Below are 22006 nucleotides of genomic sequence, written 5' to 3'. Positions count from 1 at the left end.
TATCACTAACACACAAAACATGCTCCTTTTTCTTCAGAGTAATATTCCAAGGCAACGAGAAGTGACAAAAGTAATTATAGTTTTTATATCTAGTAAACTGAGTAACTATTTCTGGTGTCTTTGAAATATTTATTGGAAACACCCCCAAATATTTCTTTTTTTTTAAATATCAGGTTAAAATAGAGCATTAGAAATTTTAATTATGAATTAAATAAACTTTAAATATAAACTAAAATATATAGCACTTCAATGTCCTATCAGATGAAACTGAATAATTGGAAGTTAGTCTAGAAATAGGATGTTGGAAAGGATAAAAAAAGCTGATTTGTAATATGGTTTATCCCAGGATTAAATTTTCACTGTTTGATGCTTATCTTCTTTGAAGAAAATAAACAAACTAAAAATCGACAATTTGTTGTTCCAAATTATTCAACGATTTTATACACCTTCAATTTAGCGTTAGGTTGCGCTAGGGAAGAGTACGAAACTGGGTTTGATTGTATTTTTATCACGTATGGAGAGAAAAGATTTGTGAGGATCTCAGGAGTGAATAAATTTTAAAGTATTTGTTAGAAAATGAACGCACCTCCTACATTTGAGTCATTTCTTTTGTTCGAAGGAGAAAAAAAGTAAGTTATTTAATGTTTTGATTTTCTGCGATACGTGCGTTTCACTCAAAAGACGAAGATAATGTATTGCCAGCCTCGGGCTTATTTATAAATATAATTTCACTTAAAAATCGTTTGCAAGCTTTCTTAGGTCTTGGAGTTCTAAACACAGAACTACGTTTGAAAGCAAATTCCACACCCATTTTCATTTATTTTAGAGAAAATTGTTAGTTTTCGTAAATCTGTCTTAAATCGAATGTGCTACGCTCCCGTATTGCTTTGTGCAAATCGCTCCATGACATGAGTCACATACACTGGTGTCTCAGTGGTTTGTGGAAGGCCTTATCACTCAAAAAATTGGATTTATGTAACAGCAGTGGACACAGCACAAGATAACCCGTTATGTAGCATTGTGCTTAATAAAAATAAACAAGAAAATTATTTGCAAGTCATCCTATTAGCCTATTTTTTAAATCTTTATTTAGCTTATCTGTTCCAAAAGTTAAACGTCTCTTATCTTCTAAACATATCACAAAGAAATCAGTTTTTATCTTATTGGTCGCACAGGTATTTGTTTAAACATTGTAAATTTTGTTTTCTCTGTTGTCTTTTTGAGAGAGTAAAGAGGTTTTTATCCTATAATGGTGAGACAACTTTCCATCCTGACTTATTATAGCAGTTTTCCTCTGATCTCTACCCATGAAGTCATGCTTTTTCTTGAAGTAATATGTAGTATTTATGAAAAGAAAACAGTTTGGTATGGCAAGGTTTTCTTTTGGTGAATCCAAAATTGCTTTTGTTTATGACATTGCACCTTCCTAAATAAACTGTTAAAACCTATAAATCTTCATTTTTCTTCTCATTATTTGTTTCCTTTATTTTGCTCAAAATAAGTAACAAAAACTAAATATAGCCTACTTCTACTAACTTTCATATCTCATGGTGTTCCATCTTAACTAAAGCCCTGAACCTATTCATTTTAGTCCTATTATCTATAATCTTAGAATTTTACTAACTGTTACAAGAATTCTTAATATATAATTTTTCCTGAAGATTTGTGTATATCCAAAGGCTTTTTTGAGCAGTCTGAGTGAAACCTGATATCCTTGCTAAAAATAAATATCATTTTCATCTTGCAGTTTTCATTTTCCATTTGTATAACCTCTAGATTCTTCTAAGTTAAAATCAGAGGTGTTTGTTGTTGTTTGTTTTGTAAAATGTTATAGCTTATATCTATTTTTCTCTACATTAACTATAGACAAATCATGAATGTACAGCTGGAAAATCTGTAATAAAATGAATATTGACATTTTTTCTTCTACACAGGCTGTAGTATTAAGTTCTTAGTACTTAACAGTTTCAGTTTATAATCTGTGTCTCATGTCAAAAACAACAACTTAAAGTTGAGGCCCATGAGCTGTTTCCTGTGGAATTGATGTAGCACGATATAATATCATGTTACGTACTTGTGTAATTTTAGACATTTTATGAGTGTTGTTAGGCTAAGCTGAGAAGTTTATAATTTTAAAATTTATTTCTATTTGTTAAAAAAAGTGTTTGACAATGGATAAATCCACATAAAAAACAAGAATTTGTAGTATATGCAAATTACTTGAGTTTGTTTGTATTTGAGTATAAATATTTATCATTCATTCCTGAACCTTGTTTGGTTTCACAAACTTGGGTGTCAAAGAAATATTAATGTGTTTTTAAATGTGCATTTTACAACACAGAAAATATATTAAGCACTAAAATGGAATGCTCTAAAACTAGTGTGCTGTCTAAATAAGTTATAAATGGGTTAAAAAAAATTGTTACAGTACAAAACATCAAATCTGAAACATAAATTCATAAGTTCTTGTATCCTAATGGTTGATATGAGGAAAAATATGAATGAAAAGTCATAAGTTCTAAGTAAACAAGAATCTGGCTCTTGTAATGTTGATTAGTAAAAAATGTCTAAATTCAGGGGCAGGCTTCATCTTGGTTAGTTTGACAAATTTATTTATATCTTAGGAAATAAAGATGATTGTAATTATCTATAGTTTGTGTTTCCAATTGGTTGGAAACTGGAGCAACCTTACTTAGAAGTTACAAAAGTTTGTAGTGAAGGAGAAACTGGAGCTTGGACGTATCACTTTGGAGATAATAATGAAGTTTGGGATTTGTTTACTATTAAAAAGTTAAATAACATGAAAGTTTAAATTATTAACATGCTTTCATGCAGTGTTTGTTGACACATTGATAGTAAAGTTATTTAATGAATTTTGAACATAACATTGTAAAATATTTTTTACATATTCACTTTGACTCAGTTGTACAGAAAGAGTAAGTCAAGCTCATCTCTATCAAATGATTCACCCTTCCCTCACAGGTCCAACAGCTTATTTCCTGTATGTCTTTGATAATTTTTCATTTAAGATATCGGTCTGGCTGAGTAATTCATTGTTTCACATTCCTTTAAATGTGTTTATGACTTTTTTTTTTAATGTTATTTAAGATATGAAACTTAACAGAGTTTTTAACTTTAATAGGAACATTAATATCTATTCTAAAACCTAGCCATATCCATCTGCTTCAAGTTACATTTTTGTAGAAATATTCATTGTTTTTTTTTGTAAGGTGAAGTAAATGTTACATTAAAAAAGGTTTAAAAGAAATATTTCTTTTAGGATGTTGCAGTGATAAAAATAAACCTGATGCTTTGTTTTCCCACAAACATAAGAGTGGAACACTTAATTTGATCATAAGTTTCCTTGCTACTGTCTTGATACCCAGCATATCAGGCTGAGTGACTGGAAGGCTTAGGTCAAGGTAACACTACAGCTGTGTGATTAACTCACTTTCACAAAAATAACCAAATAAATTATTGACCCTAAGTGTTGCTGTTTTAGATGATTCTAACTATTCAAATAATCAAAATATTGGTATTATGATTTCCTATTATTTTATGGTTGCTTGACTTAGTGTGTCAGGGTGTACAAAATATTGTCAACTGGTGAAAATTAATTTTTTCCAATTATTACTAATTTCCTTTTCCCAAGTGTCTAAGTCCCATGACAATAATAGATTAACTGAAAGAAATGGTTAAGGAGCTCAGAGATTAATTAGTTGATAACTTCCTGATCACTCAGGTCTAAACAACTGTATTTTGTAACAAGAACAGTAAATATAAAACTCAGGTGTAACCTTAAAAGTTTTTTTCCAACTTTTTCATGCAGCCACAAAATTTGTTTTTTAATTTTTGGTCCTTAATTAGTGTTAAAATGTTTTCCAATTCAAAGTAAAACACTATACTTCAAGTAGCTTAAATGTAACAATATGCACATATAAATATTCTATGTGACAGATAAATTAATTGGCCAAAGGTATAAAGTACATCACATTTCTGTTATCATAATCATGCCTTACTAGAACTGATGGATTTGATCAGTTACTTATGAGAAACAATTATATTGATTAGTGTCACAAAAATTATGGTTATGTAATTGAAATTAGCATTTTCAAGTATTCCTGACCAGTTAAACAAAATTATGATTAAATAAATTGTCACAAAAATAATTAACTAGTCAGAATTAGGGTTTTCAATTATTACTGTATTACATCTACTATTCAAGCAGTCAAGGGTTGCCACCAAACTTGCTTACTTTGTCTTTGTTATAGCAAACTTAATATGGCTACCAGTCACTGTCACTAATTTTGAACTACTGACTAAAGGAAGGGCAACCAGTTGGCAACACTCACTGACACACTTAAGACAATATTTTTTTTGCTTATATGGATCACAGGTATAAGATAACCTGTAGTCTCCTCTTTAAGGAATATAACTTGTTTTTATTTATATCAATGGATTTCTTCAGCAAACTTTCTGTTTCTTAACAGATAAAATTGGAGCTTTAACATTATTCTTAGTAATTACTCGAGAAAGTTATGAAGATATAACAGTGATATATGGTAATTAGACAGCAGCAGTAATATATCCATTTTACAGTCTCCCAAAAATATGAAATAAACAGTTTGACATTATTGCTTAGGTACATTGTTATAATATTGTTTTAGTATTTATCACACATCTTAAATATAGCATTTTATTTTATACTCTTTCCAGATGTTTAATTATACCTTGCATACAATTATTAAGAGTTTCACATGAAACTAATATTATTATGATTTTCTGACCCAAGTTAGATGGTTTGTTGTATGCCTTCTGTAAATTAATCAAAATTAGTGGTGACACACATGAAACATTTCATTATTGTTAGATCAACTGATTATTAAGTACTTTGTACCACACCAGATACAATCTGAATGAAATGTTTATAAACAGTAAAAGTATGGTCTCTTATTTAAGTTTAAAAGGGAAGTAGTGCTATTATTTATAAAAACTGTTCCACATGTATATTCAATGTAGTCTTAATTATGTATTGCAACTGTATATAAACATACAAATACTGTGTATCATAACTGTATATAAACATACAAATACTATGTATCATAAATATATATAAACATACAAATACTGTGTATCATAACTGTATATAAACATACAAATACTATGTATCATAAATATATATAAACATACAAATACTGTGTATCATAACTGTATATAAACATACAAATACTGTGTATCATAACTGTATATAAACATACAAATACTATGTATCATAAATATATATAAACATACAAATACTGTGTATCATAACTGTATATAAACATACAAATACTATGTATCATAAATATATATAAACATACAAATACTGGGTATCATAACTGTATATAAACATACAAATACTATGTATCATAAATATATATAAACATACAAATACTGTGTATCATAACTGTATCACCATTTGTCTTCCTTATAATAGAGATCTTTCTGATGTTTTAATTTTTAAACAACTTATACACATTATAAAAACATTTCCAGAATTACTATAGAAAAAGACACGAAGGTTCCAAATGCTGCTATTTTCACAGTGAACAAAGAAGATCACACTCTTGGCAACATGATTAGAGCGTAAGTATTAGAGTAGGTATTAACATAAGTATTGATGTATTAGTGTAGGTATTAATTTATATTAATTTAAGTATTGGTGTAAGTATTAACTTAGGTGTTAATGTAAGTATTGGTGTAGATATTAACATAGGTATTGGTGTTGGTATTAACGTATTAGTGTAGGTATTAACTTAAATATTGGTGTATTAACTTAGGTTTTAGTGTAAGTATTAGTGTAGGTATTAACGTAAGTATTAGGTATTTAAGTATTCATCTAAATATTACATAAGAACCAGTGTAAGTATTAATGCAAATATTAACATGAGCTTTAACACAAATATTAGTGTAAGTGGTAATACAAATATTAACATAAGCATTAACACAAATATTAGTGTAAGTGTTAATACAAATATTAACATAATATTTAATGAATGCATGAATGTAAGTAATTAGTTCCAGGTTTAAAGATAAATTTTAATATGTTTTCCCAGTTGATGATGCATATTTCATAGACTGTATCAGTCACTTGTCAGGTGTGATGTTGGTTTTATCTTTGAACTTACATTCTGGAATGTGAAGCCATAATGTGAATATTTATTTTTTGTGCTAATATTCTGTTTAACTCCATTGTTTGTACTTTGTGTTTTAAATAACTTGCAACTAATTCTTTAAAGCCTTTTACCTTCAGTTTCTTTACTTCAGTATTAACTGTAAATTGTGTTTTTTAGTGGGAGAACAAAATGGTTTATTAAAATACTATGCAACAGAAGTTGTATATTATTTTTAAAAACAGAACAACATTTAAGTGCAAATACTTGACAGAAGTGAAGAATAGATTTCAGAAAACAGTTCTTCACGTTTAGACACCGTAACACTGGCACTGAAGAACAGCCATGATACGAGCTAAAAAAGAGCTTGCTAACAGTTGATGCAGACTCTTTAGTGACAGCTGTTTACAGTCCTTGTGTATTTGCCAAACTGGAATGACAGATTACTATGTAGGATCAAAGGAATAACAGTTTTCATAGCAACATTTTAATACAAGTGATAGACATTGACTCTGATATCAAATCTCTATGGTACTATTGAGCTCTCTGTGTAAGTGGATAGTTCATAACTTTCATTACTTCACAATTAAATTATTTTATATCAGACCATAATTTATCATTTTCATTTCTCTCTAGCCAGCTTTTGAAAGATCCAAAGGTCTTGTTTGCAGGATATAAAATTCCACATCCCCTGGAACACAAGTTTTTACTAAGAGTACAAACAACTCCAGAATATTCCCCCCAAGAAGCATTTACTAATGCTATTACAGATCTTATTAGTGAGTTATCACTCCTAGAAGAAAGGTTTAAGGTAGGTGTAGTATCAATAAACATTTACTAATATTATTGTAGGTGTTATTAGTGAGTTATCACTCCTAGAAGAAAGGTTTAAGGTAAATGTGGTATCAATAAACATTTACTAATATTATTAGATGTTATTAGTTAGTTATCACTCCTAGAAGAAAGGTTTAAGGTAAATGTGGTATCAATAAACATTTACTTATATTATTATTAGTAAGTTATCACTTCTAGAAGAAAGGTTTATGGTAGGTGTAGTATCAATAAACATTTACTAATATTATTATAGATGTTATTAGTGAGTTATCACTCCTAGAAGAAAGGTTTAAGGTAAATGTAGTATCAATAAACATTTACTAATATTATTATAGATGTTATTAGTTAGTTATCACTCCTAGAAGAAAGGTTTATGGTAGGTGTAGTATCAATAAACATTTACTAATATTATTATAGATGTTATTAGTTAGTTATCACTCCTAGAAGAAAGGTTTAAGGTAAATGTAGTATCAATAAACATTTACTAATATTATTATTATTAGTGAGTTATCACTCCTAGAAGAAAGGTTTAAGGTTGGTGTAGTATCAATAAACATTTACTAATATTATTATAGATGTTATTAGTGAGTTATCACTCCTAGAAGAAAGGTTTAAGGTAAATGTAGTATCAATAAACATTTACTAATATTATTATAGATGTTATTAGTTAGTTATCACTCCTAGAAGAAAGGTTTAAGGTAAATGTGGTATCAATAAACATTTACTAATATTATTATTGATGTTATTAGTGAATTATAACTCTTGGAAGAAAGGTTTAAGGTAAGTCTGGTACCAAGTTCATATGAATTGCTGTTTTATGTAGAAGTCCTAAGTTTATTAACATGTGTTATAAAGTACACATGTGGTTGCTAGAATGTGTTAACAATTTCATTGTGATCATTAGTAAGACCCTGAATCATATTCAAAATTTTCAGATTTCTTGTTGTCATGGTGAAATAAAAAACAACATACATTAAATTTGTTTGATATGTCCTGTGTATTTATGTCAATATCATATAGGTAAAAACATGAAGGGTTTTATTCAAAATGTTTCCATTGACACATGTTCTGTTGGATATTGTGTGAGTGGTGTAAGTAGAAGTAAATGTTAAATGTTGTCCTGACTCTTGTTTTTAATTAAGTTCTACTCATGTAATTTCTAAAACAGCAGATTCTATTAAAATGTAAATCAGTTTTAAAATATACCATGTTTCACGTATCCTAAATCATAATGTCAGTTTACCAAAATGTAAAGAGATTTACTTCTGTTAGTTCATTCTTTCTCTAAAATTGATTGTATATCTTGTCTGTTTAAGAACATAGTCAATTTTAGATTCACATTGTGGAGAAAACAATGGAATTTTTTTTCCTTATAATGTAATTTCCTTTTCAAGGTTAAACAGAATTAGCTTGTCAAGGCCTAACTAAAACTTGAGACAATGGAACATTACTATGTTACAAACAAAATGTTTAAGGGCATCATCAACATAAAATCAGTCATTAACAGGTTTCACAAACAATTTTGGAAAAGGCCTAACATAGCTTTGGTTCCTGGTCACTTAAATGACTTGTTGTTTAATAATAATTTAAGCACAGATCTTTGGCATCTTGACAAATCAATAGAAACAAGTGGAATTTATAATAATACATTAAAGGTGTTTTTCAGTTTTAGTTGATAAAGGACAGTTGAATTGAAACAAGCTTATTGTAAAGTCCAACAAATATAATGTCAGATGTGTACTTGCAATCTTAATATTAGGACTAGCTTCCTGGTTTGTTAATTCTTCAGAATGACTGTAGAGTTGATTCAAATAATAATGAATATAAATATTAGTATGGAAAATAAAATAATTAATTTTGTGTTTATAATTATAATATTAAAAATATGACTTTTAAATCACTTAAATAAAAATGTTAATAATTGTATTCCATTACTTAGTCAGGTTCACACCGTAACAGTTTTAGATCCTGAATGTATACACTGCTGGCCAAAATCTTAAGGCCAATGAACATAAAGAAAAAATATGTATCTTGCATTGTTAGACTCAACCACTTATTTGAGTAGAGCTTCGAAAGATGAAAATAAGAAAAGGGAAAATAAAAATAAAAAACTTTTTTAGCATTTAACAGGGAAACTGTGAACACCATGAAATTAGCCTAAATACTAGCTGGTCAAAAGTTTAAGACATACTGAATTGAAGCGTTAACCTGTAAACACGTAATGAAATTTAGTCATTTGTGTTCAAGCATTAGCATTGTCAACATCTCCCACTGACATATCCTGTGTTACATTGGGAACAAATATGTCAAAGGCTAAAGAGTTGACAGAATTTGAATGTGGCAGAAATGTCAAGCTGCAAAAGTAAGGTTTCTCTCGACGTGCCATTGCTGTTGTAAATTTCTTAAAAGACCCTGAGGGATACGGAACAAGAATTTCAAGTGGTCAGCCCATAAAATTTCACCAGCTTTGAGCAGGAGAATTTGATGGGTTGCCCACCAAGACACCAGCCGATCGTTGAACCAGATTAAGGTCCTTATGGATGCAGAATGCAGCTCAACAACAATAAGACGGCATCTACGAGAGAAGCGCTTTAAAAACCATAAATGTCTTGACAGGCCATACCTCCTTCCACACCACGAAACAGCTTGGTTAAGTTTTGCTGAGAAGCACCAAACATGGGATGTAGAAAAGTGGAAGAAGGTTTTGTTCTCTGTTGAGAAAAAATTTAACCTGGATGGTCCAGATGGCTTCCATTGTTACTGGTACGATAAGGATGCCCCACCTGAGACATTTTCTACACGACACAGTGGAGGAAGTTCCATCATGATCTGGGATACTTTCTCCTTCCATGGAGCAATGGAGCTTCAGGTTATACAAGGGTATCAGATAGCAGCTGCCTACATTGGCATGTTGGAGACAGCATCCTTATTGATTGAAGGCCCTCACTTGTGTGAAAATGACTGGATCTTTTAGCAGGACAATGCTGCAATCCACAATGCCGGTAGGACAAAGGATGTTTTCATGGTGAATAACATGACTCTTTTGGACCATCCAGCATGTTAGTCTGAACTAAACCACATTGAAAATGTTTTGGGGTGGATGGCAAGGGACGTCTATAGAAATTGACATTAATTCCAAACAGTGCATGATTTTTGTGAAGGCATCTTCACCACTTGGAATAACATTCCAACCAGCTCTTCTGCAAACGCTTATATCGATCATGCCAAAGCGAATATTTGCAGTTATTCGCAATGACAGCTGTGCAATACACTACTGAGACCTCTTGCTGGGGATATCCTACCCTGTTTAGGACTTCTTTTTGGTATGGTCTTAAACTTTTAACCAGCTAGTATTTAGGCTAATTTCATAGTGTTTACATTTTCCTATTAAATGCTAAAAAAGTTTTTTATATTCCTTTTCTTATTTTCATCTTTTGAAGCTTTACTCAAATAAGTGGTTGAGTCTAACAATGCAAAATGCATATTTTTTCTTTATGTTTATTGGCCTTAAGGTTTTAGCCAGCAGTGTATAGTAATTAGACCACTTCTATCTCTGGTCATGTCCCAGCCAGCCTGGTGAGCCCTGGTATTGTGAGAAAGGTTTCATCCGTACTGAACGTGGGAAATGTGCTGTGACATATTCACCTTTCCTTTCACATGTGGGTTCCAGAATTATATCTCATTTTAAGCTAGGTGTAGCCTTAGTATTGACCTGCTCTGATTGTGAGATGGTTTGTGGTTACAGGTGATGTCTCCTTGAGCTTGGGTACTCTTTATAGTGTCAGTGAAGTTGGTCAGACAAGAGTTGGGATTTAGTGCTGTGACTGAATTGTATGTTTCATCCCCTAGTCTGTTATTTCAAAAATGGCAAGAGGCATATTGGTTTGCATCAATCCTTAAAACATATATCAGTTTGTAGCACATGCTCCACATTATTTAACACATTGAATCTATTCATAGTATATATTTTAATTTAATGCTCAAAATACAAACAATTAAGCTGTGATTACATGATAGTTTACAATATATTCAGTAAATATATATTATTGTTTTTATTTTCTCTGTTTACTAGGACAAATTCCTCTTTCAGAATATTTAGATGATGTAATAAATTAATATAAACAAAATGTTCAATGCCTGTAGTAATTATAATTTTGAAGCAGAAAGTCAGTTTATAAAAATCAGTACTTATAACCCATATGTAGTTATTCTTACCTCGAGCCTAAACTTTCTTCACATAAAATAGTGTTTTACTAATGAGGTACTTTTAATTTACTCAGGAAGCTGTGAGAGACAGACAGGAGTGTCCTGATTGAGGCAAAGAATCTTGTCCATCATTTGGTGTTATTATATTGTCATGAAATACTTGACAGTGTCCTAACTGTTAAATATATTTTGATATAATGCAATAAAAACATTATAACATTACTTTCAGATAGTTTTAAGAAACAACTTTCATACATGTTTATGGAAATAAAGCAATAAAATAACTTATTTATAAAGTGTATATTCACGTTAACAATGATGAAACAGATACGTGTAATACCAAAACAAGTTTTAAGAGTTTAATTATTTTCTTGAACTAACAAGACAAGATCACATCTAGTCCCAGTGTCAAATAATATTTCTTTTAAACCAAGACAACTATAGATTAAGATGACTGCCTGGGTGATACTTTGTTTATGTTATTGTGTCAGATTTTAATTGAAGTTTTGGAGATATTTTCCTTTTTCACAAAGTTTATTGTATATAGCCTACTTACATATTGATTATTTTATTGCTGATAGTCCTTTTAACATAATTCAGTGCTTTATCAAAGAACCTGCGTGGGTATGTTTCCTTTGTTTGTTTTTTGAAGAATGTATGTTTTCCAGTATGGAACACTATTATGCAGTTAATCATACAAAAATGTGAGTAAATAATGAATCTGATATATTTTCTACACTTTTATTAGAGATTAACGTAAATTTCTATTAAAATTACAATAACATCCTTTTTTTCAACTTGAAGCTTTTAATGGTACTTCCCCCCCTTCCCCCAAAAAAAGTGTTGTGGTTTGATGTCCATTGAAACACTGACTCTGAATCTCTGTTGTGGTTGATGTCTGTTGAAACACTGACTCTGTGAATCTGTTGTGGTTGATGTCTGTTGAAACACTGGCTCTGTGAAACACTGAAACAGAAGCTTCTATCATGAATGATACCACTTAGTGTACCAGGTCCTTTAAGGTAAGATCTTGAAGTTGCTTCCCATCTAGACGTCCAGACCCTGTACACTCACCCCAGAAGTCATCGGGGAAATCCCGTTTGTAAATCCAGGCGATTCTGTTGTCACAGATCAAAGGATTGCCTAAAGAGAAAGGAAATATTGGTAACATGCTATCATAGAAACCATTAGAATTAGCAGAAAATTTCTCACAACCGAAACTTGTAGCACTAAGTGATGAACAAGGCTGAAACAAATATCGTTCATTTAGGGAAATTTAATACGTTATTTTGGGGACGTATAGGTAAGCACCAAAGAGAAGGTTAAGGTTAGATAAAAAGTTTTTTGACTTGATTTCTCACTTCGGAAGGCTTCAACACTTAGTGTTAACGATGGAAGATTGTTCAATGTGGTCACAGATACCTTTCATAGTGGAAGCTCAGATTGATCAGCGTAAAGAGTAACTGAGCGAATAGCAGGAGTCGTTCATGAAGTAGAGTATTTGACCAACAAGCCCAAATGTTTTCTTGCCAGTATACCCAGTTTTTCTATGTTGAGAAACAAGATTTGAAAATATTAAAATCAGAGAATTCTTATCCGCTGATTTTCGTATTTGTATTGGGATAAAAACAGACACCAAGTAAACAACTGATGTGTAAGATTCCTTGCTCATTTTTTTTTTCGAAATAAAGCTTAATCAAGAAAGGGGTAGAAAAGTACAGTCAAACGTCGATAAGTTCCTTTGTGAATCAAAGTTAAGATCATTCATCAAATGAATTCGTGGTGTATTCATGGAATAATTATTGGTAAAAATCGGTTATATTAATAAATATATAGAAAAGCCAGTTGTTTTGGTAACACTACGGTCCAACAATGGCTTTTATGTAATGTTGCTTAGCAACAACGGCATAATCTATTTGTATTATATTTATATACATATACTGCTGGCCAAAATCTTAAGGCCAATAAACATAAAGAAAAAATATTAATTTTCCGTTGTTAGACTCAATCACTTATTTGAGTAGAGTTTCGAAAGATGAAAATAAGAAAAGGAAAATAAAAAACTTTTTTAGCATTTAATAGAGAAAATGTGAACACTATGAAATTAGCCTAAATACTAGCTGGTCAAAAGTTTAAGACCATAACAAAAGAAGTCCTAAAAAGGGTAGGAAATGCCCAACAAGAGGTATCAGTAGTGAGTTGCACGGCCGTCATTGCGAATAACTGCAAATATTCTCTTTGGCATGTTGGAATGTTAATCCAAGTGGTGAAGATGGCTTCACGAAGATCATGCATTGTTGGGATTGACGTCCATTTCTATACACTTCCCTTGCCATCCACCTCCAAACATTTTCAATGGGGTTCAGATTGGGGGAACACGCTGGATGGTCCAAAAGAATCACGTTATTTGCCATGAAAAAGTCCTTTGTCTTGCAAGCATTGTAGATTGCAGCATTGTCCTGCTGAAAGATCCTGCCATTTCCACACAAGCGAGGGCCTTCAGTCGATAAGGATGCTGTCTCCAACATGCCAATGTAGCCAGCTGCTGTTTGACGCCCCTCTATAACCTGAAGCTCCATTGTTCCATGGAAGGAGAAAGTACTCCAAATCATGATGGAACCTCCTCCACTGTGTCGTGTAGAAAATGTCTCCAGTGGGACATCCTTATCGTACCAGTAACCTTGGAAGCCATCTGAACCATCCAGGTTAAATTTTTTTCTCATCAGAGAACAAAACCTTCTTTTCTACGTCCCATGTTTGATGATTCTCAGCAAAATTTAACCGAGCTGTTTCGTGGTGTGGAAGGAGGCATGACCTTTGAACACGTTTATGGTTTTTAAAGCTTTTCTCTCTTAAATTTCGTTACGTGTTTACCGATTAACGCTTCGTTTCAGTATGGTCTTAAACTTTTGACCAACTAGTATTTAGAGTAGTTTCATAGTGTTCACATTTTCCCTATTAAATGCTAAGAAAACTTTTTTATTTTTATTTTCCCTTTTCTTATTTTCATCTTTCGAAGCTCTACTCAAATAAGTGGTTGAGTCTAACAACGCAAAATGCATATTTTTTCTTTATGTTTATTGGCCTTAAGATTTTGGTCAGCATTGTATATATATTTGTAAGAGTTATAAATAAAAGTAATTTGTACTAAGTTTAAATAAATTTGTTAATACAGATATGTGGTATTCATGTTAAAAGTACAAACTAATACTGTTGTCAGTACTGAAAGTATAAAATGAAATGTACATACAAGAAAATTTGAAAAAATATTTGTTAATTTCCTAGAGTCTCCGTTGATTAAAGAGTTTGTTTTTTTATTAAAACGTTAATGATATAACGAACATAGCTTAATTCAAAAATTATTTAAGTTTAAAATTTAATATACATTTTTACTTTCGTGATAAATCTTATGCATTTGACTCTAGGCTGAGAGATCCCACACCATATCTTTACTGTAGGCTTATTATACCAACACTCACTACACTTACAAGGTTTCATGGCACCTCCGTCCCAAAATTCATAACAGGTACACAGCAATCGGACTATTCTAGTTGGATAAATACATTTTGACTTTATAATTCCTCTGATTTCGAGAAATTAAGAGTAAAATGGCAGATACTGGCTTTTATACTGGTTAAATTCTTTAATTAAGCAAACCAACCTTCCAACCAAACTGCTACTAATTTCTTCCACACCTTCGACCATGTGGCTTCTGGCAACGTAGTAATCTCGTTCCCAGCTAGGTATACTTCTCGCAAATTTGGCATTTCGATGAAAAAGTCGTTTGGTAGATGTTGAATTTTGTTGTCGCTAAATAAAATCGATAAAAGAAATTATGTTATCACTAACAATAAAGGCCCGACATGGCCAGGTGGGTTAAGGCACTCGAGGGCCCGGCATGGCCAATCGTGTTAAGGCGTGCGACTCGTAATCTGAGGGTCGCGGGTTCGCATCCCCGTCGCGCTAAACATGCTCGCCCTTTCAGCTGTGGGGGTGTTATAATGTGATGGTCAATCCCACTATTCGTTGGTAAAAGAGTAGCCCAAGAGTTGGCGGTGGGTGGTGATGACTAGCTGCCTTCCCTCTAGTCTTACACTGCTAAATTAGGGACGGCTAGTGCAGATAACCCTCGTGTAGCTTTGCGCGAAATTTAAAACGAACCACTTTGTTACTTTTGTGACAAGCTATCGTTCTTAACCAAATTAAATATAATGTATGCTTTCATTTATTTTTCTTGCTGTTTGACTATGATACGGCAACACATTAAATGTGATAATAGCTTCGCATCATTCTTTGCTGGCCCATTAGTAGCCTTTTCATCGAATCTGGCTCTCTTTACCTTGAGTTCAGCAAGCGTTGTGTTCTTGTGTTGCTGGTGCAAGACTAGAATTGCTCAACTTGGCATTGAAAATCATGCATGGAGGATGCTGTCTCCCATCATGTTCCATTATACACCTGAATCTATATTGTACGTATTCGTCCGACCACTTTCTGTTTTTGCTCGATATAGTTAGTATGAAGGGATTGAAAGATTAGGGAAAAAATCATAAATGACGTACGATTACTACAGTCACAAGTCGACTGCTAAGCGCACAAAGTTCCCTGTAGCACAGATATTAAGGCCAAGTGATGTGACGTGATCAGCTGCAGCCAATGATGGCTAAGTGGAGCATGACGTCACTAATCATACAAGTGGGGTGAACGGAACGGACACACACACAGTCTTGACCTCCGCCGAACACCTGAGACTGACTCACCAAACCCCTGGGTTTCAATTGAACCCAGGTTAAGAACCACTGTTTTAGAAGCATTGGAAAAGGAACCAAATAATTTATCATCGTTACTTCGGCTGGACTTTGAATTATATACACCAAATAATTTAAAAGAACTCGCTAGTGAAAGAACAACGTTACATCAATATAAAGATTTGTCTGAAGCACAAGTTACATCAATTGCGCGTTTGATTCCAGGCCTTTCTAAGTTTAACTGTTTAGGCGACAAAGCCTACTTTGTTAATTAGTGTGATATTACAATACGTTTTGTTGTATTAGCACCTCTATTGTGAATTGAAAGATTATGTTTATCGGAGAGTTTACGTAACACAAGACTAATGATACGTTGCTTTCAGATTTATATTGTATTTTAGGTTGTGTTTACCATTTGAATGCAGAGGGTTGAGTATGTTATGTTACAACAGTGTTTAAGCCTCCCTACATCATTATAGTTCATGTTGCCCTGTCTGGTCATGCTCTATCTGATGAATGTGCATTATGAAAATAGTCCTGCAACAAAGTTTCCACTATAAAAATTAGTAATGTGCAAAGTTCATTATAAATCTCTGACCTAAACACACTTCTATAATCTGATTGCGTGAATAATAGACAACAGAAAGGGCAGTTGGATACTTTTCCTATAAATGATCAGTTTTCGGCAGCATCACACTACTTAATAAACGCCAAGTAATGTCAAAATTCAGTTCTGATACATTTGTTTCCACTAAGCATTTATATCAGTTGTAAGTGTTACGTGACTTTCTGTTTTACCTATTCAAAATCATTTTTAATATAATGCAATCAACAATCCGTATTCATAAAACAATTCAAAAAGCAAATATATTTCGTCTAATTTGGCTGGTTTCTTTCACATTTTGCACAAAATTACAAAGGGACTCTGCACACAGTATTTCTAATTTTGAACTAATAGCCTAGAGGAAAAACAGCTATTTAACAGTGCCCACCGCCAAATATTAATCTACTCTTGCTTGTCGAACAGTTTTTTTTTACAGTGGCATTCATGGTCACGAATAGCAGGGTTCGTTTTTGTGGCATGACACCGAGAACCATGAATCATTGAATTTAAAGCGTGGACACGTTAACCATTGTGTCATGTTTAGCCCAAGGTTAATTTAAGAAATTCAACAATATGGCGTTTGACCAATTTCTGAAATATATGGGAAAGAAAGTAATATTTGTTTTGTACAACAAAACCTCATTCTGATAGTTAGGGTTAGGGTGATTCACTTGATCAAATTATTTGTGTATATTTCTGACTTTTCTTCAATGGTGGAGTTATTATGTTAATACTGATTTTCATTTGTTAACAGTTGGCACTGAGTGACGTTAATTAACTGTTTCTCATTCTATCTATCACTTTAAAATTAGAAAAGACTAGCGCTAGCTTTACGCGAAATTTCGGCCCGGCATGGCCAAGCGTGTTAAGACGTGCGAATCGTAATCTGAGGGTCGCGGGTTCGCATCCCGGTCGCGCCAAACATGTTCGCCCTCCCAGCCGTGGGGGCGTATAATGTGACGGTCAATCCCACTATTCGTTGGTAAAAGAGTAGCCCAAGAGTTGGCGGTGGGTGGTGATGACTAGCTGCCTTCCCTCTGGTCTTACACTGCTAAATTAGGGACGGCTAGCACAGATAGCCCTCGAGTAGCTTTGTGCGAAATTCCAAAAAACAATCTAGTCTTACACTGCTACATTAGGGACGGCTAGCACAGATAGCCCTCGAATAGCTTTGTGCGAAATTCAAAACAAACAAACATACGCAAAATTTCAACAAGCAATCCCAGTTTTTGTCAACATGTTCTTATTTGTTAAGAAAATATAATTGTGTGCGTGTTATCCTGTTATCTTTGAACTGGAAGTATATAAAACGTTATGTTGTTTATATAAAGTGTCTTAAATGTGTTTTTCGACATTATACATAGTAAACTCTTTTAGTTTGTCCCTGAAAAAAAAAATGCTTAGGTTATAGGACTTAGTCTCATTTTTCCTTTATAAATAAGATTTTTTTAGCTGTGATTACTTTAGCCTCATGTTACTTGTATTTATTTTTCAAAGTTATTTTAAAGTAAAAATAAATAAATAAAATATTAAAAGATGAACACTCATATTTCATCGAACTAAAATATTATAAATTTGGAGCTGAACGTTTCATTTACATTCATACTACTTCTCATTAAAAATTCGTAAAATAAAACTTTGACTATTTATAAAACAATAGAAATAATTGCCGGGTGTGATCTTAACATAATTGACGGCTGTTTTAAGAAGAATACTGATATTCAAAGATGTGAATGAAAAAGATAATTGATGAAATATGATAACACTTACCTTAATTCTATAAAGTAGAGATGAGAGGCAGGCCATGGGAGGATCCGCCTCTGAACATCTCTGATTTGATTGTAGGAAAGATCCAGAAACTCCAAACCCGTCAGCTTTGAGAACGCTTGATTGCCAATTGACTCAATACCATTATCATAAAGAGAGAGATCTTTCATATTTTCCAGTCCTTCAAGGAACCAGTGAGGTCCTAAGTTCGAGATAGCGCATCCTGACATTGAGAAATACTCAAGTTTTTGCATATTTGCGAAAGTAACATTCACCACTTGACCAACTGCAAATATCAAAATGTCCACTATAGAACCCTGCTGGCCTTGGAATGCAGGTACTTCCGCCGACCCTATCTTTGACACGTTAGTTCTCTCTAGGAGCAAAGCCGAAAGTGTAATTCCTTTAAAAATATCACCCGGAATCGGGCCTAGCAAAGAAGAGTTAGAAATGATCAATTTTTCTACAGCTTGACCTTTGGAGATTGTAGATAACCACCCAAGTTGTGTGATATTCTTTAATTTATTACAGCGAATTACTGGATAGCCTGTCGACCCAGGCTCACAGGTACATGGAAATATCTCTTCTGGAGGCGGGCAGGGATTCGCCCCTACCTTTGTAAGAGATAATCCCAATATGGCAGAGAGAAAGAGACTCAGACATTTCATTCTTCTTATTGCACGTGATTTTAACCGCTGTAAACACAAAGTGAGAGACGTTAATAAACAACAAAATACGTAAAGTGCAGAAATCAAATTTAACTACTTTTTATAGTCTTACATTGTGTACTGTCAAACGATAAATCGCATCTACACCACTTACTAAATCGAAGTACTTTATAAACAGTGGGTAAAAATGGCAAAGTATTGTTTGGTTAGCAATAAACTTTTTTCGTTGTAAGGTTAAATGTCATGCATGAAAATATATTAATCTGATTTAAATGGAACATTTTAATTTGATGTGTGGAAGAACACAAATGTCAAAACTAAATGTACGCTGTGTAAAATACAAAACATTTTAGAGAAATAAAAAAAATTATAAGTGATACAAACCATGAATGAAGCGATGACCTAATTACTAAAAATCGTCTGTTAAATAATTTAACTAATATAATTTACTGTTTAGAACTTTGTCACCAGATGGTAAAATGAGATTGTTTGGAGAGAAGCATGTAATTTTCTACTTGTTCTGTTTAGAGTTAAATTACGGGTGAAAAATAGTGTGTCTTTAAGTTAAACAAACATTAATAATAAGTTTGTAGAATCCAAGTCAAAATTAGTTGTGTATGCAATATATTCAACTTGCTTTCATTGTTGACAAAATGTATATACAAAGAAGTTAAAACAAAGTTGGTTATAAAACCAATATTTAAAGCAAATCCTGGTCGATACGAAAATGACAGGTAACCTTACTTTAAATCTTAGCGTTGATATGTGTGTTTATAGTGGGTATATAGATTAAAACTGTTTTCAAAGATGCATATTTGTATCCAACAATTCAAAATGTTGGAAGTGTTTCTGTTTTCATTCCTCTTTGACCGAACATTAACACCGTAACGTCATACTGAACTTGTTGCACGACTGACGTCACAGTTCTATTTTTGATTATTGTCGAGAGGGTATCTGATGTGAGACTTTTTCCGTAAAAGACTCCTGAAGGTGATTGTTTTTTGCTCGTGTTGAAAACCATTGTGTTTGTTTTAAATATAATTCTTCTTTGATAGAATGTACATTTTTTAAAGTTTTCAAACGAAATATAAATAGCAAAGGTTACTATACGAATGGCAATGCTTGTAACTACAAAGATAAAATGGGTGTGTTTGATGATAAAAAAAAAAACTGTGTTAGTGGTTAGCTTCTAAGACTGCAACGTTTAAAATCAGGGTTTAATAGTTGCTGTGGGCACAGTGTAGTATTGTGTATAACAACAAACAAATTATATAACACTTTAAAACAAATAAGAAAGGGGATAGTTGATAAACGCCATGTTTTATTCTACCAGAATTAGCCCTGCGTGCGTGTGTTTGAAAGGGGAGCGGGTTTATTTGTGTGTTTCTGAGTGTGGAGTATGTCTGCCCTTTGTACGTTCACAAAGTTTAAAAGTAACTTACCTCAATCTGAAGTATAGGGGTATCTTAGAACGTGGCTGCACAAACCCAGTTAATATACTGACAAATTTCTGCATACGTAGATAGTTCACTGAGAAAGTTTGATGAGGACAACAGATGTTCGACTGATACGATAAGAAATCCGTGAAGTAACAAAAAATATTGTATATATATATATATATATATATCTTAAGTATTGTGTATCAATTTATCTAAGACATTATACATTTAATCATATAACGTTACTATTTTAAAACACATTATTACAAGGTAAAGGGCTCCTTCAAAAAACAAACAGAGAAACTAACAAACATAAAACTTCTTTGCCTCTAAAGTCACTATAGGAAGGAGTATATTTAACTTCTTCCTCTTTGCAGATAAGTTAATTGATAAGAGTCTGCACTCATTCAGAACATCGATTATTTCTTATGAACGTTATTTAATAATTATTTGCTCATTGTTTCTTAGTTTCAGCTAAAACTATTACGCTCAAAACAAAATTAATGCCTTTTGTTTTTTAGTTTATTTGTGATTAAGTTCAGAGCTATACAATGGGCTATATGCTCTACCCACCATGGGTATCGAAACCTGGATTTTAGTGTTGTAAGTCTCCAAACTTATCGCTATGCCACTGGTACAGGATCTTTTAGAAGTCAAAAATAAAACAGTGTAAAGGAAAGCTTAATACAACACCATATTATGAGAATAATCAACATATAGGATATTAATTTTGTGTTAGAATTTAAAATTCAGCCTTCATGGGAGAAAAGCATCTGAAAAGGATGTGGAGGGAAAAACGAGAAATATATTTAAAGAGCTTCCTAACGAAAATAAAAAAAACCCTTTCTGAACCTAGAATATACGAGCCACACCTGATTTTAATTTTTTTTTTTTTCAATTAGCTAATGTTTAAGTGTATAATCAATGAAGACTATTTTGGAAACTTTTGATATTATTACAACAATCAACTTTTGAAATGTTCTATCGGATTTCTTATTTATATCTTTTTTTCTGATTTAAACGAATTTGATTTATTAAACATTTCTGACGAACATAAATTTTTTGATATGAATAGTAAAATAATCGAATACTAAATAGTAAAAATATAATTACAAATGAACACTTTGGTTAACATATTTTAGTTTTTTTAGTTTAATTCGGTAAACGTTATTTATCTAATCTAAATAATTAAGCGTTTATATTCGGCTTGACTCAGTTGTATATTATTGATTATTGTTGGATTAGAGGGTGCTGAATTTTACAAATTGTATTTATAGCTTTGTCATTTCTAATTGTTTGTTTACAATGGAATGGTACACAATAAGCAATCTATATTTCATATACATCAGGGAACTGGAACTCATATTTATAATTTTCAGCCGTATTAGCCTTACTAGTTTTTACCACAGCTGTTAGAAAACTTGGCTTAATGAATAACATATATTCAGTGCTTCATACATGCGTTAGATCAATTGTTGTTGTTGTTGTTTTGGAATTTCGCACAAAGCTACTCGAGGGCTATCTGTGCTAGCCGTTTCTAATTTTGCAGTGTAAGACTAGAGGGAAGGCAGCTAGTCATCACCACCCACCG

General features: G+C 32.3%; 2 protein-coding genes across 2 annotated transcripts; one reads left to right on the top strand and one right to left on the bottom strand.

Moving 5' to 3' along the window:
* The first annotated feature begins 424 nt into the window (after window positions 1-424).
* Window positions 425-11414, top strand: Polr2J (DNA-directed RNA polymerase II subunit RPB11). Its single transcript, XM_076488264.1, has 4 exons — window positions 425-629; window positions 5536-5625; window positions 6789-6963; window positions 11267-11414. The coding sequence occupies exons 1-4, from the start codon at window positions 577-579 to the stop codon at window positions 11300-11302; spliced, it is 354 nt and encodes a 117-aa protein (XP_076344379.1). The 5' UTR covers window positions 425-576; the 3' UTR covers window positions 11303-11414.
* A 330-nt stretch (window positions 11415-11744) lies between these two features.
* LOC143244132 (lumican-like) lies at window positions 11745-20545 on the bottom strand. The gene is made up of 4 exons (XM_076488263.1): window positions 20419-20545; window positions 18312-19003; window positions 14854-15002; window positions 11745-12335 (listed from the first exon to the last, which is right to left on the bottom strand). Exons 2-4 carry the CDS (start codon window positions 18974-18976, stop codon window positions 12193-12195), a joined length of 957 nt encoding a protein of 318 aa, XP_076344378.1. The 5' UTR covers window positions 18977-19003; window positions 20419-20545; the 3' UTR covers window positions 11745-12192.
* Between the last annotated feature and the right edge of the window lie 1461 nt (window positions 20546-22006).

This window comes from Tachypleus tridentatus, chromosome 2 (assembly GCF_004210375.1).
Source record: "Tachypleus tridentatus isolate NWPU-2018 chromosome 2, ASM421037v1, whole genome shotgun sequence".
NCBI lineage: Eukaryota > Metazoa > Arthropoda > Merostomata > Xiphosura > Limulidae > Tachypleus > Tachypleus tridentatus.
Note: the sequence above shows the minus strand (reverse complement) of the source record. Positions and strands in the feature narration are given on the sequence as shown.